The sequence below is a fragment of the Bombina bombina genome, chromosome 1, assembly GCF_027579735.1.
Source record: "Bombina bombina isolate aBomBom1 chromosome 1, aBomBom1.pri, whole genome shotgun sequence".
Classification (NCBI taxonomy): Eukaryota; Metazoa; Chordata; class Amphibia; order Anura; family Bombinatoridae; genus Bombina; species Bombina bombina.
Genome location: NC_069499.1, coordinates 461,501,194 through 461,529,112, shown reverse-complemented (window position 1 = coordinate 461,529,112; position 27,919 = coordinate 461,501,194). Strand labels below are relative to the sequence as shown.

Below are 27,919 nucleotides of genomic sequence, written 5' to 3'. Positions count from 1 at the left end.
TTCAGTTATATTGGCTGTGCTTATAAAGGTACCAGACTGGGATTAAACTGTTAATGTAACAAACACAAATTAAAGCAAAAATAACTACATTTTACTCATCCCTTAACCCTCTCATTCAGGTCCAGATTGAGGATAAGGATCACACTTTGAGAAACGACTGTTGAATATTTGTGCAGATGCTCATGAAAGCTCAGCTGTCCCACTGTGAACAGGTGGAGAGCTGCAATCCGGAAGCTCTAAAGTCTGGGAGACTTCTGACAGTCTGAAATTCTATCATTCCAGACTTGAAGCCAATGAGTTAAGGAGCCCAGAGAGGTTGGTGCAAATGGATTTTAATATAGCACATCTTGTTTTTATCTTGATATCAGGTATGTATATGTTTTATTTATCTATTTGTTTGCTTTAGCTCTAATAATTTGAGATGTATCAAAATGAATGTTAGTTCTGATAACTATATCATTGCTTGTATGTATAGCAATAGGCAGATGCACTAATTTCACAGCATTTTCTTTAGTTAGTATGTTGTCAAAATGATGTTAACTTTATAAATATATATATATATATATATATATATATATATATATATATATATATATATATATATATATATATATATATATATATATAAATTAAGTGTCTCTAGGTTGGAAATGTAAAAAGAAACTATTTCTAAGCAACTGAAATTCTATTTATAAAAATAAATGTATATATTATCAATATAGAGGACATTTTTAAAATTGAATGGGTTTTTTTTCCTGTAGAAAGTTCAATGGTTGTTTATTGAATTTATTTTTTTGCTCCCCCCACCATAAATTCAATATAGTCTTATTTACACAACTTTGTACTTTTAGTTTTTAAAAAGCATTTTAAATGATTAATAAACCTAGTAGTTAACACATTTGTCATTGTGGAAACCATATGCAAAATATGCAGATTTAGTTTTCAGAACATCTTAAACTTATTTTAATCAGATTATTTATAGCATAACAAACTATACATTTCCTTATGATTTTGTGCTAAATAATCCTAAAATCTGTGATTTGAAACAATTTTCTGGTTCTCCTAATAATAGAAGAATACATTTGATTGACAGCTGCATGTGAAATGCATTTAGCTTTTATTTTTAGAAGTAATGTACATAGCTGTGTTTAAAAATCCCCTAACCCGTATACGTAACTGTTCATAATACAGGGACAAAACTCATCGCACACACACATACACAGGTATACAGCAAGAGGGAATTTATAAATATCATTGCAAAAGTTACCAGATTGTCTGATTGCAAACATTTTCTTCTTTATTGGTGCAGAGTCAAAAACAACGAAGTTCATAGCTCTAACTGTCTTGGGAAAGGCCTTTGAGGTGAACACTGTTGTTTTTCCAACTGCAGCATTTGAATATAAGTCGAGCTCTAAATTATCTCGCTGGTGGGTGGTTATTGCTACCGCGAGCTTGCGGTAGCAATTAGCGCTGAGAAAATTAACCAGAGATTTTATCTATGGTTAATTTTTTACAAGTGCCCTAAATGCCCTAAAAATAAAAAAGAGGGCATTATAGTTTTTTATTAAAAATAAAAGTACCATTATTTTAAAATAAAAAACAACTGCAGAAGGCAGTTTTTGGGGTCTTAGGTTGGTGGGAGTTGAGTGTTAATGAGGTGTAAAGTGCCTTTACATTGCGGTCTATGGGAACTGTGTGTTCCCAGTAAATATATATGTATATGCTGATACACATATATATTTATGTGTTAATATGTGTATGTACACATATCAACACATAAATATATATGTATATCAGTATATACATATATATTTACAAATGCTGCAATCGCTGTGATACTTATCCCTTTCTTTGTGCTTAGGTGATCTGGTATTACACAGTGGAGTGCAAATATTGCTTTCTTAAAAGCAGTATTTAGCGCTCCACTTGTAATCTGGCCCTTAAAGGGACAGTATACTATAAAATTGTTTTTCCCTTAATGTGTTTCCAATTACTTTTTTTACCAGCTGCAGAGTATAAAATGTGTGAGATTTGCTTTTTAAGGCTTATTTGTGTATATGATTTAGCTGTTTTTGTGTTTTGAAGCCACAATCTTATAAAATGGGTTGAGCTTGTAGGTATTATCAGATCTCATTACTTTATCACATTGTGTACATATACATGCTTCTGTATCTTATATCTGTACATAAAAAAATCACCAATACTTGGAGAGAACAATGGAAAATTAACATTTTATTACTTTATCACTTCTATAACCCACTGGGAGTGTAATTTCTTCTACTGGCTGTGTTAACTTTCAGTATGGGTGGGGATAGCACAGGCTAAATAAACTAATTCAAATGCCAATATAAGGTTGATGGAAATACTTGTAAACCATTTAATATACTCGAACAGGTAAACTGGATCATTGGGAAAAAATTAAAGGGGAGAAATGTTTTGAGTAAACGGTCCCTTTAATATAGCCTAACATGTGCTAGTATGTTAGAGTAGTTCAGCCCTAGCATACTACCAGTTGCACTATGTAGCTTTAAAAAAAGACCCAGCAAATGAGTAAGTAAGCTTTATGCACCATGCACAGAGTGTACCTACTAATTAGCACAAACATCAGGCATGCACAAATTACAAAACAAAATTCTAAAACAACTTTTGGTTAACACACTTTTTCCAAGATTACAAGTGGAGCATTATTGATTGAGTAGAGTGAGGGTGAATATCAATAACACTAGATTAGGGTAATAACGTTAGGATTAGCACATAATCTGGTATTACAAGTCTATGGTAAAACTCAATAACCAGAGAATATTTAGCCTGGCCAATATCCCTTCAGTACTTCCTATACTTTCAATGACTTTCGAGACTGTGCTAAAAATTGCTCATTTCACAAGTTTAAAATGATTGAGCGCAACACAAAACAGCGCTAAAATGTTTGGCTTTTTTAATAGAAATACTTCAAATTCCTTTGTTCTTCACTTAAAAGAATGTTTTTTTTATTTTTAAATATATAAATATATATATTTAAATAATACAATATCTATATATATATATTTATTTATATAGTTATAGAAATATAAATGTATATAAATATAAAAGAAGTCTATGGGAAAAGAGAGTTAGTGAGGTTATGACCTCATGACCTCCAGTTGTTAGTGCGCCTTTTGCTTGTGCGGTAACCTTTTACTTTCAACTTGTCATATGAGCACAAGAATTGGAGCTCTATTGATTTAAAGGGACAGTCTACACCAGAAAAACTGGGGAATGGGTAATAAAGGCATTATCTATCTTTTTAAACAATAACATGTTTGAAGTAGAATGTCCCTTTAACTTAAAGGGACATGAAACCGAAAAAAATATGTCATGATTCAGATAGAGAATACAATTTGAAACAACTTTTAAATTTACTTCTATTATTTAATTTGCTTCCTTCTCTTGTTATCCTTTGCTGAAATGTTTATCTAGGCAAGCTAAGGAGCAGCACAGAACCTAGGTTCTAGCTGTTGATTGGTGACTGCATATATATATTGATTGTGATTGGCTCACCCATGTGTTCAGTTAGAAACCATTAGTGCATAGCTGCATCTTCAACAAATGATACCAAGAGAATGAAACATATTAGATAATAGAAGTAAATTAGAAAGTTGTTTTAATTGTAATCTCTGTCTGAATCATGAAAGAAAAATTTGGGGTTTCATGTCCCTTTAAGCTTAGTTAGCTCTCAATAGCACTAATATTTTTGCACTCCTTTTGAAATCTAGTCCTTTGTATTGCATAATGTCTTGCCATATAAATACTGACTTGCATGTCCTTTTTGCAACCTTTTCATACAATGGTCCATAATATACGTGTGAGTGTGTGTGATATATTATTGGATAAGTGTACCATGTGGCAGGGCCTACTTGAGAAATTGTACAGCATGAGTCCAAGAATAAAATGTCTCCCCTCAACGTTTCTGCTTGGTGATATCAAGTCCTCCTTTACTAATCTCCAAAGTCTTCAATAGAGCAGCAGTGAGTGAACTCTGAGGTGAAGATGTAAACCAGATTTCTGAGACCGTCCCTAGCACACAGTTTAACCCCAGTTAATTCCCCGGGGTCATTCTATGTGGCTGGACGTAAGGTAATCAAACCAGAACAAGCTATTGAGGTGATGGGGAGAGAGAATAGCCTGGTTTCTACAGACTTTTGAGAAATCTAAGAAATCTGTTAACCTCAAACTCAGAAGGTACTGACAGAAAACCTCCGTTCATAACCAGATAAGACATGGCATAAACACTTTTGTGGTTTAAAGGGACATTCCAGCCAAAATTAAAATCCACATGGATTCATTTTAGTTTTTAATAGAATTTTTTTGTAATATATGTGTATTATCAAAAATGCTTCTTATAAAAGCTATAGCTGGTTCAAACGTGTATTTAAGTATGCTTTGTGCAGTAGCATTTAATTGCTGATATGATACAAGCCCCATTGGTGCTCTGAGCAGCTGCAGTATTTTAAATGCTGGTGCACTGAAAATGCTAACTTTTACATGTGACAACGCACTATCATTTAAAAGTTATTTAGAAATTGTTTCCTAAAAAACCTTTACTTGGGGTTTGTTCCATGAAAGACCTCCTATTTACTACAGATTAATTTACTGTTGTTCACTTATGTAACATGAGGTTCAAGAGTGGCCTTTCCAATTTAAAAGAGAATCTTTTACATTTATGGTTAACAAAAAGTGTGTACAAAAAATACTTTGTCATTGTTGTGGCTTATGTTTAAGGCAACTGTAGTGATTAATGTAGGATGGTGATTCTTGTGACTTAGGCCTAGAATAATTCTACTGTTTCATGATAACTGAAAGTTTTGTTCAATGATGCTTGTGGGCATATTTGTCTTTAATATCTCATGTGCCTCAAATAAAAATAAATAGAAAAAATATATTACCATAATATTCTCCCCCTATGTGCTGCCACTGTCAAGTACTGCTGCTGCCACTGTCAAGTACTGCTAGGGGCCTTGTCCAATCATAAAGCCCACCCCTGCCAGGCGGACAAGCACAAGGTTAAAAATCTGCTCACTTGGTATAAAAGGCTCCTAAAATTGGATTTGTGTACTAATAAAAACCTCTTATTGTAAAATAGAAATTTTAGAATTTTAAAAATTAGTACAGATAAGTAAGCAATTAAAACTGATTGTTATTAAAGTGACATGAAACCCAAAATGTTTCTTTCATGGTTCAGATAGAGAATACAAATGTAAACAACTTTCCAATTTACTTCTAGTATTTATTTTGCTTCCCTCTCTTGTTATCATTTGCTGAATGGTTTATCTAGGAAAGCTTAGGAGCAGCAAATAACCTAGATTCTAGCTGCTGATTGGTTGCTGCATATATATACTGATTGTCATTGGCTCACTCATGTGTTCAGTCAGCAACCAGTAGTCCATTGCTGCTCCTTCAACAAAGTATGCCAAGAGAACAAAGAAAAATTGATAATAGGAGTATATTAGAAAGTTGCTTAAAATTGCCTGCTCCATCTGAATCATGAAAGAAAAAAAAATGGGTTTTATATTCCTTTAAGTTTTAGGGCAAATAAATCTCTGCTGAGTATATTATTTTGTATAGACAGCTTGTTTGGTAACACATTTTATTTGGCTCTAGAGTGGTCCAAGACCCTGCGTCACTATATGATGTCGATATAAAAGGGCAAAATAGTTTGTCAGGTGTCCAAAAAGCATAGAGGACTGAACATAGAGAGAATTAGTATATTTTAAATTTGAAACTTGAATCAGAACTCAGAGTTAAATTTACTAAACTTACTAAGAAATTCATATATGTTTTTGAGCATGGTTTAAATGCAAAGCAATGTTCAGCCATAATTGTGTTTTACTTCAGGTTTTAAAAAAGGTTAAATTTAACAGTGGTATTTTGGGTTGTACAGGAGCGCAATGCCAACTAACCACTTGTATTAGAAGCCAGTGAGCATACTAATGTCTCTGCATCCTCAACCTGTTAACTGTAAGCTCTCCGGAGCAGGGCCCTCTTCCTCCTGTACTAGATTTGTTAAGTCTGTTATGTTTATGTATCTTATTACAATTCCTTGTCATTGTATACCCCTATCTCTGCACCCAACATTACAGATTTTTGTTGTGCTATACAAATAAATTATAATAATAATTATTATTATTATTAGGAATCTCATGGAAATAACTAAAACGTACAAAGAGACTTACAGCTCATGAAGCAAAGATATTTGTATGCATGGTTTATATATAAAAACTATACATTACTGTTGGGGGGTCTTTGTATTTATTTTCAAAGTAAAATAGCTGATTTCTTTAGTGCAATGCCCTACAAAAGGCCCTTTTAAGGGCTATTGGTAGTTTATTGAAGGCTAGGGGGTGTTTTAATTTGGGGGGGGGGCTTTTTTAGTTTTATAGGGCTATTAGATTAGGTATGTACAAAACGACCAGGTGAAACTCAAGGCACTAAAGTAGAAATGGCAAGCTTTATTGGAAGACAAGTAAAATCTTAGTAAAAAGCATAAGAACAGCAAGACAGGGTGTCTTACGTGTTTCAGCTATAGATCAGCCTTACTAAGACATATTGGTGACGCAGAACTCCAGGTTTATATAGCCTGGTGTTGAGGTCATCAACTAGCTCAAGCTGTTAACAATTATTGAAAATATATATCACTATTACAGGACATGGATCACAGAAACAGGAGATATAGTGGGAATATCAGAGTTACAACCTGAAGTAAAACAATCTTATAAAGATATATTATCTCCTTTCAATGCTGGATTAATCATATTGTACACTCTAGAAAAAAACATAACCCCTTATCAGAACCCTCAAATTTTAGATTAAACAGAGTTATACAATGGTTGCACATTTATCTGCTCTAGAAATGACACTCTTAAAATTAGAGTGTATATTGTCTGACACTAGTATAAGTAGTTTAGTTAAACTCATATGGCCTCCTGCATACATTGTATTCTCCTGGTTATGGAGAGGGTGCATAAAGGATAGCTTATAACATGTTAAAACATGCTAGATTATCATATACAGACAATTACGTATATATAAGCTCTTATTTCTCACGCTGCCAATAATTGATGACATCTCCATCAATATTGAGCCCATTTGGCTTTCTGGTTTTTAACTGGAAAATCCAGAAAGTCTCTTGGTATAAGAGCTTGCTCACTATATCACCCCCTCTTTCCGGGGTTTTAATCTGTTCTATGATTTGCCAAGAAAAGCTATTAACATTTTTCCCATGATTATTGATAAAATGTCTCGCTAGGTCAGATACCTCTGTATCATTATCAATTTTATTAAGATGCTCCCTTATACGAACTCGTACCTCTCTAGTGGAACATCCCACATATTGTTTATTACACAGGGTATAGTTCACCAAATAAATTACATTTGAAGTCCGACAATTTGTGCAACTTGCTAGGTTATACACTCTTTGGGTCACCTTTGACTGAAAATGTTTGGTAACCCTCGAGCGACCACAGGCAATGCATTTGGTGAAATTACACTTGTAATGACCTTTGGTACTTAACCAGCTACTAGTGTTTACTTCTGGTTTACTAAGCATACTAGGTGACAACATGTTACCCAAAGTGCACCCTCTTCTTGCTACAAAATTGCAGCCTTTACTGACATATTCATTGAGGCTGTCCTCTGCTGTCAGAATAGGAAGATGTTTAGTAATAATGTCGCAAACTTGTTTGAATTGAGAGCTGTATGTTGTGATGAAGAGTGGTTTGAACTTATTAAATGTATTTTTGCAATGTTTGTTTGTGTTTTGAGTAAGCATAAGATTTCTATTCATGCGTGTTACTTCTAGAAGAGCCCTGTTAATGGTTTTCCCCGAATAGCCTCTCTCGGCCAGCTGTATTTTTAGAACCTCACTTTCTTAGGTGAAATCCACTTCATTTGTACAGTTTCATTTTATGCGCATGAATTGCCCCTTTGCCATTCCAAAACCAGTATGTTTAGGATGATTACTGCGTGCATGAAGCAACGCATTGGACATTATAGGTTTCCGAAAAAAGAAGTAGTTACTTTACCTAGTTTTATATTACCTCTAAGAATAAGGTCCAAATAAGGAACCTGCTCAATCTCATGTTGGGAAGTAAACTGTAAATTTAGAGTGTTTTGGTTAATGTATTGGACAAAATCCCGCATTTGTTGTCTTGTGCCTGACCAGACGATCAAAAGATTGTCAATATACATCTTGTATATTTTGATATAATTTCTATAGGGGTTACTGTCTGCATAGATGTGGGACCACTCCCACCATGCCATAAAAATATTAGCATATTATGGGGCAAACTTCGCTCCCATGGCGGTCCCACGTCTCTTCAGAAAGAATTCACCCTCAAATTTAAATTATGACTCAGGAAGAAGTCCAATACCTTTATAATGTATGCTTTTAGTGGGGCATCATAATTACTCTGATGGTTTAGAAAAAATTTGACCACCTGTAGGCCATATTGATGGGGTATTGCTGAATAGAGACACACCACATCTATGGTGAGCCATGAACAGCTCCGATCCCACTCAACCTGTGCTAAACAGTTCAGTAGGTGTTTTGTGTCCTTTAGATAGGACGGGAGCTGCAGGACAAGGGGCTGGAGGAGAGACTCAACCCAGCTGGATAGTCGCTCAAAAAGGGAGCCAATACCCGAGACTATCGGTGTCCCTTTCACCGCCTCCAAAGATTTGTGTACTTTTGGCAGGTGATGGAAGACAGATATAAAAGAAGATTATTTAATGAACCATGTTAAAAAGCATCAGTAATAAAAGACTATATATAAAAAATGTAAAAAGCACATATAAATAAAATTACAAATACAGGAATATCTTACAGAAGCGGCTCAAAGGGCCAAAGCTGATAATTACAATAAAACAGAGGTAATAACAGGTGATCAGTGTGAGTGGTACACCAGAATAAGAGTGTATACTGATAAAACAGAATTAGCTTAAGTACAACTGTAGCAAGTGCATCAAGCAAAAAACTAATAAACAATAATACAAACAATAGTGTTCAAAATTAGTGTTACAAAAATAGTGTTCCAAAAAATAGAAAAATGCACTGCAGTGCAAAAAAAGGGGGTAGCAAAATAATTGTATAGATACAATCAAATAGTGAGTGAGTGCAAATGGATATAAAAATGCTAGCTACTTAATCCAGTGAGGTTAAGATATAATTAAATAAAATACACAATATGCAATAACATAAAAAATAAAAAATAATAAAATATAAAATATAATCCAAAAAAGTGTTCAAAAAGTTGATCAACAAATGTTAGTGAAGAACAAAAATAAGTCAATCAAAACTAAAAAATGGAAAAAATGGGTGATGAAAAGCAAGGTGAAAGTGAGGAAATTGATTCCTTCCAATGTTAGTTACTTTGACAGATCCAAATTCCTGAGTGTGGTTGCTGAAGTAGCTGAATGGATCCTAGCACCTGTCAGCTGCTCCTATGGTATCCTAAAAAGTGTCCCTGTAAAAAAAAGAAATTCACAACATAGTGTATCCAATATGAGAATGAAGTAAAGATTAAAGTAATGCTTACCAATATGTCAACGCGTTTCTGCCCTCAAAAAAGGGCCTTTCTCAAGACTACTTGAGAAAGGCCCCTTTTTTGAGGGCAGAAACGCGTTGACATATTGGTAAGCATTACTTTAATCTTTACTTCATTCTCATATTGGATACACTATGTTGTGAATTTCTTTTTTTTACAGGGACACTTTTTAGGATACCATAGGAGCAGCTGACAGGTGCTAGGATCCATTCAGCTACTTCAGCAACCACACTCAGGAATTTGGATCTGTCAAAGTAACTAACATTGGAAGGAATCAATTTCCTCACTTTCACCTTGCTTTTCATCACCCATTTTTTCCATTTTTTAGTTTTGATTGACTTATTTTTGTTCTTCACTAACATTTGTTGATCAACTTTTTGAACACTTTTTTGGATTATATTTTATATTTTATTATTTTTTATTTTTTATGTTATTGCATATTGTGTATTTTATTTTTTATGTTATTGCATATTGTGTATTTTATTTAATTATATCTTAACCTCACTGGATTAAGTAGCTAGCATTTTTATATCCATTTGCACTCACTCACTATTTGATTGTATCTATACAATTATTTTACTACCCCCTTTTTTTGCACTGCAGTGCATTTTTCTATTTTTTGGAACACTATTTTTGTAACACTAATTTTGAACACTATTGTTTGTATTATTGTTTATTAGTTTTTTGCTTGATGCACTTGCTACAGTTGTACTTAAGCTAATTCTGTTTTATCAGTATACACTCTTATTCTGGTGTACCACTCACACTGATCACCTGTTATTACCTCTGTTTTATTGTAATTATCAGCTTTGGCCCTTTGAGCCGCTTCTGTAAGATATTCCTGTATTTGTAATTTTATTTATATGTGCTTTTTACATTTTTTATATATAGTCTTTTATTACTGATGCTTTTTAACATGGTTCATTAAATAATCTTCTTTTATCTCTCTGTGAGTATATTTATCCCTTGGCCTCTTGTTGGCGCTGTATTCACTTCTTACTACTTGTGCATATTTTTTGGAGGTTGGTTAGGATCTCTGTTTGGATACAGCTTGGGGATTACCTTAGCGCTTGTACACACCCCCTTTTTCACTATGGAAGACAGATATCACAGGTCGAGACACATATATATACTCAACCGTATCTGTATACAGAATACCCTCCTCCAGTCCATTGTCCAGCAGATCCCAAAGCTGTTTTTTAAAAAGCTCTGTTGGATCTCTACTGAGTTTTTGGTAAACATTTGGTAAACATTCTCATCATAGAGCTGTCTGTGTTCCTCAGATATGTAATCTATTCTATCTACAATGACTATACTCCCACCCTTAATGATGATGTAATTTCTGGCCCTCAAACTCTCTAAGGCCTCTTTCTGTGTAGTAGTGAGATTCGGATAGGTTCTTTTGTGGTTTAAAGACAGACTAATGAGATCTTCCTCAATCCTTTTGTGAAAAGTTTCCAAAAAGGGGCCCCTCTCTTTAATAGGATAGAACACATACCTGGGCTTGAAACCACCATGCAATGTTTTTAGACTGTGTGTATCTATTTGTGCCTCCATATAAAGATCCTGCAAGTTAATATATTCACATGTGTCCTGAAAATTAACTAAATTCAAGATCTCTTGACTGACACTAGGATTGGTTAATTCAATGACAGGATTAATAGTCATTACAGGGTCAATATTCACTATGTTCTCATTGTGTGTGGCTCTGTTCCAAAATAATTTTTTTAAAGTGAGATCTCTTATTTTATTTACATCAACTATAGTATCAAACAAGTTGAAATTATTCTTTGGAACGTAGCCCAAACCCAAACTCAGAACATGTTTCAGACTCTGTAAGTGTTATTGTAGATAGATTTATAATGTTTAAAGCGTGTATTCCATCTGCCTCTGCCTCTTCTTGCTCTCCATCTGCCTCTTATTCCTCTGCTATGCCGCCTCCTCCTTCTGTTGTTCTGAAGGCGCTCTGAAAACCCTGCTGTCCACCCTGCCTGTCTGAGGGGTTGGCAAGTGGGACTGATGGTCTTTGGTCAGTGTCATTGTCACTCAGAAACTCTGCATTTCGCTGTTCATTGGATGTTACCATCTGTATTATCTCCTTTTTCTTAGCAGAGTTTCTGGTGGCAATTGGCTCAGATCTAATTGTTCTTGAGGTTTTAAGTTTAACTATCTGTGTCTCATCCTCTGATTGGCCACTAGATTCAGCTATTGTCAGTGTCTGCTCTTTCCTCATCTGAGAACGTTACTTTTTTCTCCTGTTTCTCACTGGAATTGATATTTTCCAGTTAAAAACCAAAAAGCCAAATGGGTTCAATATTGATGGAGATGTCATCAATTATTGGCAGCATGAGAAATAAGAGCTTATATATACGTAATTGTCTGTATATGATAATCTAGCATGTTTTAACATGTTATAAGCTATCCTTTATGCACCCTCTCCATAACCAGGAGAATACAATTTATGCAGGAGGCCACATGAGTTTAACTAAACTACTTATACTAGTGTCAGACAATATACACTCTAGTTTTAAGAGTGTCTTTTCTAAAGCAGATAAATTTGCAACCATTGTATAACTGTTTTATCTGAAATTTGAGAGTCCTGATAAGGGGTTATGTTTTTTCTAGAGTGTACAATATGATTAATCCAACATTGAAAGGAGATAATATATCTTTATAAGATTGTTTTACTTCAGGTTGTAACTCTGATATTCCCACTATATCTCCTGTTTCTGTGATCCATGTCTTGTAATAGTGATATATTTTCAATAATTGTTAAAAGCTTGAGGTAGTTGATGACCTCAACACCAGGCTATATAAACCTGGAGTTCCGGGTCACCAATATGTCTATGAGTAAGGCTGATCTATAGCCGAAACGTGTAAGACACCCTGTCTTGCTGTTCTTATGCTTTTTACTAAGATTTTACTTGTCTTCCAATAAAGCTTGCCATTTCTACTTTAGTGCCTTGAGTTTCACCTGGTCATTTTATACATACTGGATTGGAATATTTATCAGGTTCGAGATTCGGCACTTTGAAGTTATCCAGCGTGTGGGGCTAGCAGGCATCTGCATTTGTAACAACGCACACCGGAAGTGAGGCTTTACAAAACAGCTGTGGACTGTGGCAGAGTATCTTTGGTTAGCGTCCAGGGACAACGGCTTCGGACTAGTGAAGTCGACAGGAGGAAAGCAAGAATCCGGGAGTACATCTTGGTAAGATCACTCACTTTAACCGGATGTTATCTTGCTATTTACTGTACATGCCCCTGTTATACCGACTTTGATACCCGAGCCTTCTGTGTAAGAGTGTGTGTATGTTTGCGGAGGTTGCTACATATGCACCATAGGATTCCCCCCATGCCTTGAACTCTTTGTAAAGGAGACTACTGCTTAATAACTATTAGATTTGTTTGTTATTTTTCGTAATTTAGTGTTTGTTATTTTTCATAATTTTAGACTTAAATTGTTTAAGTAGTATTAGGTTTTTCTTTAATGTGTAATTTAGTTTTTTTAATTGGTAGTTATTTTAATTTTAATATAATAGTTTAGTATAATAGTTATGTTAGGTTAATTGTTAGTTTAAACTTAGGTTTTTTAATTTCACATGTAAGTTTTTATTTATTTTAAGATAGTGATATTGTAATTTTAATATAAAGTTAGGGGGTTGTTAGGTTTAGGGGTTCATAGTTTCATTTCATTTTTTGCTATGTGGGGAGCTGGCGGTTTAGGGGTTAATAGATTTATTTAGTGGCGGTGATGTGGAAGGCCAGAGGTTTAGGGGTTAATAACTTTTATTAGTGGTGGGGATGTCAGGGAGCGGCGGAATAGGGGTTAATAACTTTTATTAGTGGCGGGGATATCATGGAGTGGCGGAATAGGGGTTAATAACTTTTATTAGTGGCGGCGATGTCAGGAGCGGCGGAATAGGGGTTAATAACTTTATTATAGTGTTGGCGATGTCGGGAGTGGCAAATTAGGGGTTAATAACTTTATTTCAGTGTTGGCGATGTTGGGGGCAGCAGATTAGGGGTGTTTAGACTTGGGGTTTATGTTCGGGTGTTTTTTTTTCTCCATAGACATCAATGGGGTTGCGTTACAGAGATCACCATTCCGCCTTTCAGGTGTTAGTTTTTTTTTCTAACACTCTCTCCCCATTGATGTCTATGGGGAAAGCGTGCACAAGTACGTATTCTCAGCCCTTGGATTTTGTGCGGTAGGGAACTTATCAACACCATATTGCACACACAAGGAGGCTTTTCAGAAACTTGTAATGGCAGAGCTATGGAGGGTGAAATAACGCAACTTTTGTTGCGTTCATTTCGCACCCTCTATAGCGCAAAACTCGTAATCTAGATATGTAGCTTCTGTGACCTTCCTCAAAGTCACCTGAGTATAAAAAACTCCAAAGGACCCTCAGTGTTTAGATTCTATTTGTTGAAATTGATCTGACCTCAAAACATAAAAGGTCTTCAGCTCCCAGAAACTCAATGCAGAGAAATAATGTGTAGACTAAAGAGAGGGTAGAATGATCTATTTCACTCACTTGTGCATTTCATGCTTCCTATACTGATGACAGTGAATAACTGATAATATACATGTTTGTTTGTGAAATTTGAAAGAGACATTAAAGAGGGCACTTTAAAAAGTATTGCCAACACTATTAGTGTTGCCAGCAGCCAACCTCAAAACTACTGGACCAGTGGGAATTCAGAGAAAAGTAATAAGCAGGGTTGTAAGCAGTAGATCCTGTAGGCTGTATAACTATCAGATCAGACACATGACCATGAGGCTTCTGTAGGCTGTATGACTATCAGGATGGCAGGCTTTTGAGTGTCCTTGCAAAGAAAGGTGGCTATATTGGTCACTGATTTGTTTTTGTTTTGTTTTTGAATGTCAGAAATGTATATTTGTGAATGTTGAGATGTTATATTGGTTTCACTGGTAAAAATAAATAATTGAAATGGGTATATATTTGTTTTTTGTTAAGTTGCCTAATAATTATGCACAGTAATAGTCACCTGCACACACAGATATCCCCCTAAAATAGCTATAACTAAAAACAAACTAAAAACTACTTCCAAAACTATTCAGCTTTGATATTAAAGAGTTTTTTGGGTTCATTGAGAACATGGTTGTTGTTCAATAATAAAATTAATCCTCAAAAATACAACTTGCCTAATAATTCTGCACTCCCTGTAGTAAGTTCTATTTTGACCTCTAATATTTGTGTAAATCCAAAATCTATCGGGTTATCCATTATCTGTGTTTTTGTAAATGATGAGTATAGATGACCTTTATCAATATCACTGCGGTACTCTTCTATGTTAGCTTTTCATGTAATTCCCCCTTTATAATATAAATGCTTCCTATCTGCGGGCTGGCTTTCCTTCTTATGTTATTCCTATTATTGTAAAATTAATGCTTACTTTGTTTGTAATGCGATCTTCATTGCTAAGGTTAAGGTCTCTAAAACCGGAAGTCACCGGATGTTTACAAAACTGTCTTCCGCTCTGACTTCTGGGAGACAAAATATGCTAGTCCTTTAGGAAGTGCAGTAATGCCTTTCCGCATTGAATCATGGTATATGTAGTTGATTGCCACATTTGTTTACTTGTTGTAGATGCCAGTTTCTGCCGAAACTCGATGTATCTACATTTAGCCTTAGCTCTTTTATGTGTGTGCATCTGTTGATGTTCCAGAGTTAATATGCCACTTCATATGTATATGATAAGCTCATTTGTCACTATAAATTCTATATCGATTGAGTTATATATTATAAATCCTCATTGTATAATTAATTTTGTTCAACCTTATTTGTTATGAATAGCGAATCTGTCACTTCCTATAAAACCACTACAACATATCCAGGTTTACCTTCCATGTTTTTAACGAACCCTATTTCAACCTCATACAACTATTTTAAAAGGTTTGCAGAGCCGCCTATACCATAGGCTTGTGTTCGTGTATTTCTCACTACCTACTTTCTAAAAGGAACCTGTGAGTGTTCTAACGGGGCTGTTGGACCATGATAGGTATATCATAAGCTTAGCGCTAAAAAATGAGAATAATGGAACAGAGGAAAAAAATAACAGTAATAAAAAATGAGATAACGGTAATAAAAAATGATAAATAAAAGATATGACATATATATAGAATAAAATGTGTAATGACCATAAGTCATATGTCCTAATACGCATTATATAAAGTTCACCAAAACTAGTCTCTATCCGTTACAAACAGGGCTATGGGCTGTGAGTTTACTGAGAAAGTCTTGGTCCTTCCTGCTGCACTTTAAAGAGAATGTAAGCTATGATCTTTTCTAGGAAGCTAGGTATCTTCCTAGGGATGGACGCTTCTTCGGGTGTATACTTGTATTTATACTTGTATAGGGTAGGGTGTGGGTCTATTAATAAAGGTGACTAATGTTTTGTATCAGGGCAGACATAATGTGAAGATTCTTACATCCTACATTAGAGGTGATCCATTAAAATTTCTTGTTAGTCCTTCATTAGGCTATACTTCATAGATCCAATTATACATGAAGAGTTTCTTCCGTGGGGGAATTTAGTGCTTGTTTTATTCAAAATAATTCTTGTTCGATGTTTCATAAGTCGTTGTACTGAATGTGTTCTGCTTCACAAAGCTGAATGAGTTAATTTTGTCAGTACTGCAAAATTTATTAGTACTACAAAATTTGACTTACAGTCAGTCTTTGTGGTCTGTCATTCCGATGTATGGATCTGTTGTCAGATGTGGGTTTATGGAATAGTGTGCTTGTACTCGTATACTTTCTTGTGCTCTTTAAGTTTATACTAGTGTATCTCTATATTACAATAGTCCTCTACCTAGTACTAAACCCTTATCTCTAGTGTTATTGCATATTTCTATATTATATAAATGAACATCCTAATTTTACACCACAGGACAGGTATTCTATTCTGTCTAGCTCCTTATCTCATCCTTGATTTATTTAGAGATAGAAAAGGTAGATGTTTAACAGTCGTTACTACCACTTAGATTGATGACTTTAATGTGTTCATTTTCCCGTTACAGGGTCTAATGTGTTCATTTACCCTTTACAAGGTCTACACGGTATATATTTTACCGGGATGTTTTCTATTCTGAAACGAGGAAATCGTGGTTAGGGTGACCACCTCAGCAGACTTGTGTTGGAATCATAGTCTCAGTTTGATCATATGAAAGGGCTCTTTTTGGATGTTATTTCATAGAGAGCAAGTGTGCAAGGTCTTCCTTATGATTTAAACCTATCGGGTAGAGACAGTCCATCATGAAAATCCATCTTGACTCATTAAATAATAGTTTCTGCTCGTGGTTCCCCCCCCCCCCCCCCCCCCGCCGCCAGTTATTTTTTACTTTTTGTATCCCAAAGTAACTGAAGTCTTTTAGATTTCCCTTATGGGTAGTTGCAAAATGTTTATAAAGTGGGGTATCTGTTTTACCTTTCTCAATACAAAGGATGTGTTCCCTAATCCAATCTTTAAGGGCTCTTGATGTCTGCGCTACATATTGCAACCCGCAGGAGCAGGAGACTCAATAGATGACATTTTTATCGCTACATCTGATCAACTCTTTGATCCTATGTTTCTCGTTCTTATGAAAGGATGAAAAGGTGTCTGTTTTTCGTCCGTTCTTACATGCTTTACAGCTTGGACATGGGTAGAAACCTTTAATATTTTTTCTTTGATGGTTAATGGTGTTATTAGTATTTCCTTTCCTTGAGATGCTAGGAGCTATCATCGTTTTCAGGTTCCTGGTTTTCCTGTAGATGAATTTTGGTTGTGCAATCAGCTTTTCCCCAATCACGTCGTCCTCTTTGAGTATCACCCAATGTTTCTTGATAATCCTTTCCAGGATGAATCTATTCTCACAATATTCGGAAATCATAGGAACTTCAATTGTTCAGTCGTTCCAGATCTTTTTTGGTTTGTTTTTGTAACGCAGGAGGTTCTCTCTATTTATCTTACTGACTTCTTTGATTTTTTCATCCAGGGACTCTTTATCATACCCTCTTTCCAAGAAACGCTGTTTCAATATATCTGCCTGTGTGGTCCATTTCTCGGTTGTAGAGCAGTTTTTCCTCACCCTCAAGAATTGGCCCTTGGGTATGTTTGACTTCCAGGTGGGATGATGGCAGCTCGTGTTATGAATATAGTTATTACAGTCAACCTTCTTGAAGAAGGTTGACGTCTTGAGCTTCCCATTCTTTACTTCAATTCTTAGATCCAGGAAGTCCAGTTTCTCTTGGCTGTATTGGTATGTGAACTTAAGGTTTTTCTCATTGTGGTTCATTACGCTAATGGTGTGTAGCAGATCTTCCAATGAACCACTCCAAATTATAAAGATATCGTCTATATATCTTGAATACAGGACCAGGTCCGCGCCAGCTGGACATGAGTCCCAAAAGATGTTTTCCCATGCGCCCATGTAAAGGTTGGCGTAGCTTGGCGCGAACCTGGTCCCCATTGCTGTCCCGCATAATTGTTTATAGAACTGGTTGTTGTTACAGAAGTAGTTATGATTCAAGATATAATTGATACAGTCCAGTATAAATAACCTCTGTTCATCAGGTATTTCCTGATCTTTTGTTAGAAATGAGTTAACTGCCTCTATCCCTAGGTTATGTGGGATACTAGTATATAGTGACGTGACGTCACATGTGACCATTATGTAGTTGTTTTTCCAGGGTATTGTATTTAGTAGTGACAGAACTTGTGTGGAATCTCTGAGATACGATGGTAATGATACTACATATTTCTGTAATATCTTGTCCACATACTCTGATAAGTTGCTTGTCAAAGATCCTATCCCAGATATGATGGGCCTACCCGGTGGATCTTTCATGGATTTGTGGACTTTAGGTAGTTGGTAAAAGACAGGTGTTTTCGGGTGTGGTATTCTGATGTAGTTGTATTCCCTTTCGCTGAGTATTCCTTCGGTTTTCGCTTTGCCAAGGAGGACATCTAGCTCTTTCTTAAACCTTGCAACTGGATTATTACAGAGCTTTTGGTAAGTGTTGACGTCACTTAGAATTCTCAGACATTCATCATCGTATTTAGCCTTATCCATAATGACAATTCCTCCGCCTTTGTCGGCTGGTTTGATGGTTAGTTTATGATTCCTTTCTAGGCATTTGATTGTCTCCAATTGTGGTCTTGTTAGATTATGTCTAATTTGGTTGCATTTTGATAGTTTCAGGTTTCTGATGTCTTGGCAGACATTCATTTCGAATGTCTCGATATGGCTCCCTTTGCTGGTTATAGGGTAAAATGAAGACTTTGCCTTGAGATCAGTGTGCGTAAACCTATCGTTGACATCGCTCATTTGAGGTGTTTGATTGGTATCAATGGGAGATTTTAGGAAATGCCTTTTTAGGGTTAATTTCCTAACCAATTCCTTCGCGCTTATAAAGGTTAGGAATTTGTCCATCTTTTTGGATGGAGCAAAACTTAGTCCGTATGAGAGTACCTCTTTTTCTTTTTCTGTCAGTACAATGGAACTCAGGTTAAACAGCCCTTTAGTTGTTTTGTCAGCGTCATCACTGGTAGGGTCGTTGTTCTTGGAACCTAGTACTGTTGTTTGCTCTGGCTTCTGTTTCCTTGACCTACTGCCCCCTCTGGATCCTCTAAGGGTCTTTTTTTGCTTGTAGAACATGGTTCTTCTATGTCTGGATTTTTTCCTTTTTAATGTTGATTTGTTTTTCTCTTTTTCCCTTGGTGGTAGGGTGCTCTCCCCTAAAAAAACTTTGCCTGTTTCCTGGCCATTTTCTTGTATTGTAATGGTCCTATGTTGTTGTGGGGTATGTTTATGTTGGTCCACCCCCACATTAGGGTGTTGTTGGTTAGCCCTCCATTGTGAGTCTTTAGACGCATTTTGGATGTAAGGGGGGTCCTCTTTCCAACTTTGTTTTCTGTATCCGTTGTGCGTATTCTGGTTATGTTCTCTATGACCTGTGTGGGCATATGATCTCTCATCAAACCTTAGATGGTTTATCCCTTGGTTTCTGTAATTATTCCTCACATGGGGTGGTGATCTTCTATCATCATGATAGTAATGCTGGCGTCTGTGATGATAAGTCTGTGGGTGGAAATGGCCATAATATGGCCTAATATTTCCGAACCTGGGTTCGTGCTCCCAGTGTGTTTGATCAACACCACTCTCTTTGGATTGCTCAACCTATTTTTTCATATTTTTTCTTATTTTTTCACATTTTATCACATTTTTTCACATTTGACTTTATCACATTGGATTTTATTCATACCGACTTTTAAAGTGTGTTTTAAGCTATTTCCTATTTTTTCACGGATTTCAATTGGAGTTTGGATCATCTTTTTTAAACCTTTCTTATCATCCACAATTGACTAAACATCACGACACAGTTTTGCAAGTCACGTTGGAGGATACACCCACGGATCCACACGAACTTTCACAGCTAGCCTTATGAACACATTTTTTACATTTTTGATTTTCTCTGAACTTTTTATTATATCTACCCATTACGGTTTTTAGTTTGTCTCAAGTATATCGCACTTGTGAATCCTATTTTAGGACTGTCCTGTTTTGATCTACTGTATATCTCATCTCTTAGAGATTTTATAATTACTTTGTATATCACAGTTTTTAGATAAGTCAGACATGGATCCATGCGTATGATTTTGATTTTAATGTTTATGTAATACTTTTTTATTAAATTGTGTTATCGTATCTAGCCTTTTAAGCTATTTAGCGCTTACTCTCACCTTAATAATTATCTTTATCTGGTTAGCCTACTAGGAGGCTACTTTATTAGTAAGCATAAGGCCCATCTGTAGCGCTCGGTCCACTCCCCTTTTCTAGATTGTTTCTTCCTAGTAGGTCCTGAGCCGCTACCTATTAGAACAGCTGTCAACGGTACTCTTATTCATAGAATACTGCATGAACATTTCCCCCTTATAGGCCATAGCCTGTCACATTCCTGGTTAGAATTATGGATCTGTTGTCAACACTAAGAAGGGATATCACCCTAAGTATAACTACACCGATAGATTAAAATCACGACGACCCAGATAGATTAGACATTCCATCCATATTTACAAATTTAGAGAAACTTCTTATCTCTGAAGTCAAGTATAAAGCTGAAATTTCATTTCTAAACAAGTGTTTGGAACTTGATATTATCCCTAAAGGCCTGAGCATTAGGAAGGAGTGCTCATTTCAGCTAGCTGACCCAAATTTTGCAGAGAAATGGATGAATATCCTTTTGGAGACATCGAGACAACTAATGAAACTGATCATTGAGTTTAAATCCTCTCTAATTACCAAACTAGATGATGAGATTAAAGATGATGAGGTACTGTTAACCAATTTGGACAGCACAGAACCTGAATCTAAGGAAATAGCTGAGAGAAGGGACACTCTAATAAAACGAGTCACAAAAATGAGAGAGGATGTAATCCAGAAAAAGATGAAGAAGCTAAACAGGGAACTGGATGCCAAGAAATCGACAGATATGAATAACACATGAGAGACTGACCCACCATATGAGACGAGGGGGGACTGTCCACAAGATAAATTAGAACTAGATTGTGAAGGGAAAGAGGAAGACACACGAGACAACTGGACTGAGGTGAACTACAGAAAAAAGAAAAAACAGGGGTACTATTCGAAAACAGGAAATGAAAGTTACGGAAGGAGAAGAACACATTTCCGCTCCCCTGTAAGAACAGACAATAGCCATTATTCCTATACAAGAGACTCTTCATACAATAGAAATCATGGATATGATGCATATCAGGTGGATGAGCAATACCACAGAGACTACAATAATTATGGTTACTCCGAAAGGAGACCACGTTACAATAATAGAAGAGACCAAGATCAAACACACTGGGAGCACGAACCCAGAAATATTAGGCCATATTATGGCCATTTCCGCCCGCAGACTTATCATCACAGACGCCAGCATTACTATCGTGATGATAGAAGATCACCACCCCATGTGAGGGATAATTACAGAAACCAAGGGATAAACCATCTAAGGTTTGATATGAGATCATATGCCCGCACAGGTCATAGAGAACATAACCACAATACGCACAACGGATACAGAAAACAAAGTTGGAAAGATCGAAAATGCGTCTAAAGACTCACAATGGAGGGGTAACCAACAACATCCTAATGTGGGGGTGGACCAACATAAACATACCCCACAACAACATAGGACCATTACAATACAAGAAAACGGCCAGGAAACAGGCAAAGTTTTTTTAGGGGAGAGCCCCCTACCACCAAGGGAAAAAGAGAAAAACAAATCAACATTAAAAAGAAAAAATCCAGACATAAAAGAAACATGTTCTACAAGCAAAAAAAGACCCTTAGAGGATCCAGAGGGGGCAGTAGGTCAAGGAAACAGAAGCCAGAGCAAACAACAGTACTAAGGCTAAATACGATGATGAATGTCTGAGAATTCTAAGTGACGTCAACACTTACCAAAAGCTCTGTAATAATCCAGTTGCAAGGTTTAAGAAAGAGCTAGATGCCCTCCTTGGCAAAGCGAAAACCGAAGGAATACTCAGCGAAAGGGAATACAACTACATCAGAATACAACACCCGAAAACACCTGTCTTTTACCAACTACCTAAAGTCCACAAATCCATGAAAGATCCACCGGGTAGGCCCATCATATCTGGGATAGGATCTTTGACAAGCAACTTATCAGAGTATGTGGACAAGATATTACAGAAATATGTAGTATCATTACCATCGTATCTCAGAGATTCCACACAAGTTCTGTCACTACTAAATACAATACCCTGGAAAAACAACTACATAATGGTCACATGTGACGTCACGTCACTATATACTAGTATCCCACATAACCTAGGGATAGAGGCAGTTAACTCATTTCTAACAAAAGATCAGGAAATACCTGATGAACAGAGGTTATTTATACTGGACTGTATCAATTATATCTTGAATCATAACTACTTCTGTAACAACAACCAGTTCTATAAACAATTATGCGGGACAGCAATGGGGACCAGGTTCGCGCCAAGCTACGCCAACCTTTACATGGGCGCATGGGAAAACATCTTTTGGGACTCATGTCCAGCTGGCGCAGGTGTGGTCCTGTATTCAAGATATATAGACGATATCTTTATAACACGAGCTGCCATCATTCCACCTGGAGGTCAAACATACCCAAGGGTCAATTCTTGAGGGTGAGGAAAAACTGCTCTACAACCGAAAAATGGACCACACAGGCAGATATATTGAAACAGCGTTTCTTGGAAAGAGGGTATGATAAAGAGTCCCTGGATGAAAAAATCGAAGAAGTCAGTAAGATAAATAGAGAGAACCTCCTGCGTTACAAAAACAAACCAAAAAAGATCTGGAATGACAGAACAATTGACGTTCCTATGATTTCCGAATATTGTGAGAATAGATTCATCCTGGAAAGGATTATCAAGAAACATTGGGCGATACTCAAAGAGGACAACGTGATTGGGGAAAAGCTGATTGCACAACCAAAATTCATCTACAGGAAAACCAGGAACCTGAAAACAATGATAGCTCCTAGCATCCCAAGGAAAGGAAATACTAATAACACCATTAACCATCAAAGAAAAAATATTAAAGGTTTCTACCCATGTCCAAGCTGTAAAGCATGTAAGAACGGACGAAAAACAGACACCTTTTCATCCTTTCATAAGAACGAGAAACATAGGATCAAAGAGTTGATCAGATGTAGCGATAAAAATGTCATCTATTGAGTCTCCTGCTCCTGTGGGTTGCAATATGTAGGGCAGACATCAAGAGCCCTTAAAGATAGGATTAGGGAACACATCCTTTGTATTGAGAAAGGTAAAACAGATACCCCACTTTATAAACATTTTGCAACTACCCATAAGGGAAATCTAAAAGACTTCAGTTACTTTGGGATGCAAAAAGTCCAAAAAGACTGGCGGGGGGGGGGGGGACCACGAGCAGAAACTATTATTTAATGAGTCAAGATGGATTTTCATGATGGACTGGCTCTACCCGAAAGGTTTAAATCATAAGGAAGACCTTGCACACTTGCTCTCTATGAAATAACATCCAAAAAGAGTCCTTTCATATGATCAAACTGAGACTATGATTCCAACACAAGTCTGCTGAGGTGGTCACCCTAACCACGATTTCCTCGTTTCAGAATAGAAAACATCCCGGTAAAATATATACCGTGTAGACCTTGTAAAGGGTAAATGAACACATTAGACCCTGTAACGGGAAAATTAACACATTAAAGTCATCAATCTAAGTGGGAGTAACGACTGTTAAACATCTACCTTTTCTATCTCTAAATAAATCAAGGATGAGATAAGGAACTAGACAGAATAGAATACCTGTCCTGTGGTGTAAAATTAGGAAGTTCATTTATATAATATAGAAATATGCAATAACACTAGAGATAAGGGTTTAGTACTAGGTAGAGGACTATTGTAATATAGAGATACACTAGTATAAACTTAAAGAGCACAAAAAAGTATACGAGTACAAGCACACTATTCCATAAATCCACATCTGACAACAGATCCATACATCGGAATGACAGACCACAAAGACTGACTGTAAGTCAAACTTTGTAGTACTAATAAATTTTGCAGTACTGACAAAATTAACTCATTCAGCTTTGTGAAGCAGAACACATTCAGTACAACGACTTATGAAACATCGAACAAGAATTATTTTGAATAAAACAAGCACTAAATTCCCCCACGGAAGAAACTCTTCATGTATAATTGGATCTATGAAGTATAGCCTAATGAAGGACTAACGAGAAATTATAACGGATCACCTCTAATGTAGGATGTAAGAATCTTCACACTATGTCTGCCCTGATACAAAAAACATTAGTCACCTTTACTAATAGACCCACACCCTACCCTATACAAGTATACACCCGAAGAAGCGTCCATCCCTAGGAAGATACCTAGGTTCCTAGAAAAGTTCATAGCTTACATTCTCTTTAAAGTGCAGCAGGAAGGTCCAAGACTTTCTCAGTAAACTCACAGCCCATAGCCCTGTTTGTAATGGATAGAGACTAGTTTCGGTGAACTTTATATAATACGTATTCGGACATATGACTTATGGTCATTACACATTTTTTTCTATATATATGTCATATCTTTTATTTATCATTTTTTTATTACCGTTATCTCATTTTTTATTACTGTTATTTTTTTCCTCTGTTCCATTATTCTCATTTTTTAGCGCTAAGCTTATGATATACCTATCATGGTCCAACAGCCCCGTTAGAACACTCACAGGTTCCTTTTAGAAAGTAGGTAGTGAGAAATTCACGAACACAAGCCTATGGTATAGGCGGCTCTGCAAACCTTTTAAAATAGTTGTATGAGGTTGAAATAGGGTTCGTTAAAAACATGGAAGGTAAACCTGGATATGTTGTAGTGGTTTTATAGGAAGTGACAGATTCGCTATTCATAACAAATAAGGTTGAACAAAATTAATTATACAATGAGGATTTATAATATATAACTCAATCGATATACAATTCATAGTGACAAATGAGCTTATCATATACATATGAAGTGGCATATTAACTCTGGAATATCAACAGATGCACACACATAAAAGAGCTAAGGATAAATGTAGATACATCGAGTTTTGGCAGAAACCGGCATCTACAACAAGTAAACAAATGTGGCAATCAACTACATATACCATGATTCAATGCGGAAGGCATTACTGCACTTCCAGTTATACCCCGCAGCCTAAAGGACTAGCATATTTTGTCTCCCAGAAGTCAGAGCGGAAGACGGTTTTGTAAACATCCGGTGACTTCCGGTTTTAGCGACCTTAACCTTAGCAATGAAGATCGGATTACAAACAAAGTAAGCATTAATTTTACAATAATAGGAATATCATAAGAAGGAAAGCCAGCCCGCAGATAGGAAGCATTTATATTATAAAGGGGGAATTACATGAAAAGATAACATAGAAGAGTACCGCAGTGATATTGATAAAGGTCATCTATACTCATCATTTACAAAAACACAGAAAATGGATAACCCGATAGATTTTGGATTTACACAAATATTAGAGGTCAAAATAGATCTTACTATTTACAATTTATATAAGATTGAATTCGGAATATTATTGATACTTCAGGAAGCATCCCAGAGATGCAATGGGCCAAACAGGAAAGGGAGGCCTTTCCAAAATTTGGCGCCAAATTTGCACCAATCATTTTCACACATACTCTATTTAAAGCTCCCAGGTTTCATTATAAAGTATAGTCTTGAGAAAGGCCTAGTCTAGGCCGAAACGCGTTGGCATACTGGTGAGCTTGGTTTTAATTAACATTATTTTCCATTATATACAGTGTTGCACTATTTGTTTTTCTTTTGTTTCATTTTAGGTTTTTTTTTCTCGTTGTCATTATTTTATTTATGGATTTTATTGTGGGTTTTTTATATCAAACACACTGATTGTGCTTAAACTCACATGACTTAGATTTTTTCTCACATTTTTTAATCAGCAGTTATGCGTTGTGTTTATTAGGATCAACACCACTCTCTTTGGATTGCTCAACCTATTTTTTCATATTTTTTCATATTTTTTCACATTTTATTACATTTTTTCACATTTGACTTTATCACATTGGATTTTATTCATACCGACTTTTAAAGTGTGTTTTAAGCTATTTCCTATTTTTTCACGGATTTCAATTGGAGTTTGGATCATCTTTTTTAAACCTTTCTTATCATCCACAATTGACTAAACATCACAACACAGTTTTGCAAGTCACGTTGGAGGATACACCCACGGATCCACATGAACTTTCACAGCTAGCCTTATGAACACATTTTTTTACATTTTTGATTTTCTCTGAACTTTTTATTATATCTACCCATTACGGTTTTTAGTTTGTCTCAAGTATATCGCACTTGTGAATCCTATTTTAGGACTGTCCTGTTTTGATCTACTGTATATCTCATCTCTTAGAGATTTTATAATTACTTTGTATATCACAGCTTTTAGATAAGTCAGACATGGATCCATGCGTATGATTTTGATTTTAATGTTTATGTAATACTTTTTTATTAAATTGTGTTATCGTATCTAGCCTTTTAAGCTATTTAGCGCTTACTCTCACCTTAATTATTATCTTTATCTGGTTAGCCTACTAGGAGGCTACTTTGTTAGTAAGCATAAGGCCCATCTGTAGCGCTCGGTCCACTCCCCTTTTCTAAAGAGAGGGTAGAATGATCTATTTCACTCTTGTGCATTCCATGCTTCCTATACCGATGACAGTGAATAATTGATAATATACAGATGTTTGTTTGTGAAATTTGAAAGAGACATTAAAGACTGCACTTTAAAAAGTATTGCCAACACTGTTAGTGTTGCCACAGCCAACCACAAAAATACTGGACTAGTGGGTGTTACAGAAGCATTAGTTATTTTGTTGTGAAGAGCTTATTTCCCAGCAGCAATGCCTGAACCAGCAAGCCAGCGCCTAAGAAGGGTTCTAAGAAAACCGTAACACGTATCATTTCATAAAGAGTTAACTCTTTTTTTCAGCTTTTAGAAACTATTGCCTAAATACACATTTGCTGGCCTCAGCTCTAAGTTTAGGGATAACCAATCCCATTGTCTAATCACCTCTGGAGCCAGACTGCTAATTGATAAGATGAACTTGTAAACTTGTTATCTTAAGTACTGTAATCCTATTGTGGCCTGTCAAAGGACAGTGCTCTCTATCTAAATGTGTGATGGGGGATTTTGTGCTTCCCCCCCTCTCCCCCTGGGAGTGCCCTGTGTGCATGTAACCTTAATAAAAAGCAGGCTGGGCATCCCAGTCCTGAGTTCTTGTTTGACCCTCAATTGCAGCGTTGACTCGTTTTTGTGGGCAGAAGGGTATCCTAGCTGTACTGCAGCTAAGGGAGATTATTCTATATTTGCGAGACTCATATAGAATACTATGGAAAGCAGCTTCTCCCCTCTTTAGCAATAGGGATCCAGGCTACTAAGCGGTCCATCTCTCAGCGAGACTAAGGGTAACCGTAACATTTGACGGCAGCGGCGGGATTTTCCTGGATTTCCTAGGAGAGGTACAGAACGGATGGAGAGCGCTTACGAAAAATTGAAGCGTACAACCCTAAAGGATTTACTTGAAAGCAGAGGGGGGTACGCCAGCAACCGGCCGAGGAGAGAGTTGATCGCAGAATTGACCAAACTGGATCAGAGCTTCACAATGGCGGAAACACCGACCACGATTAGTGACGAAAAAACCAGGATTGTTCGGGAAAGGCTCTCATTATACGGGCCGAACCCCTCCATG

General features: G+C 36.2%; 1 protein-coding gene across 1 annotated transcript in view; it reads left to right on the top strand.

The window, feature by feature from the left end:
• Positions 1-226: 226 nt before the first annotated feature.
• CHRNA1 (cholinergic receptor nicotinic alpha 1 subunit) overlaps positions 227-27,919 on the top strand; it is a 77,497-nt gene continuing 49,804 nt past the window's right edge. The window contains exon 1 of the mRNA XM_053698468.1: positions 227-368. Coding sequence (XP_053554443.1) covers positions 326-368 — 43 coding nt within the window. The 5' untranslated portion in view covers positions 227-325. The remainder of the gene's footprint in view (positions 369-27,919) is intronic.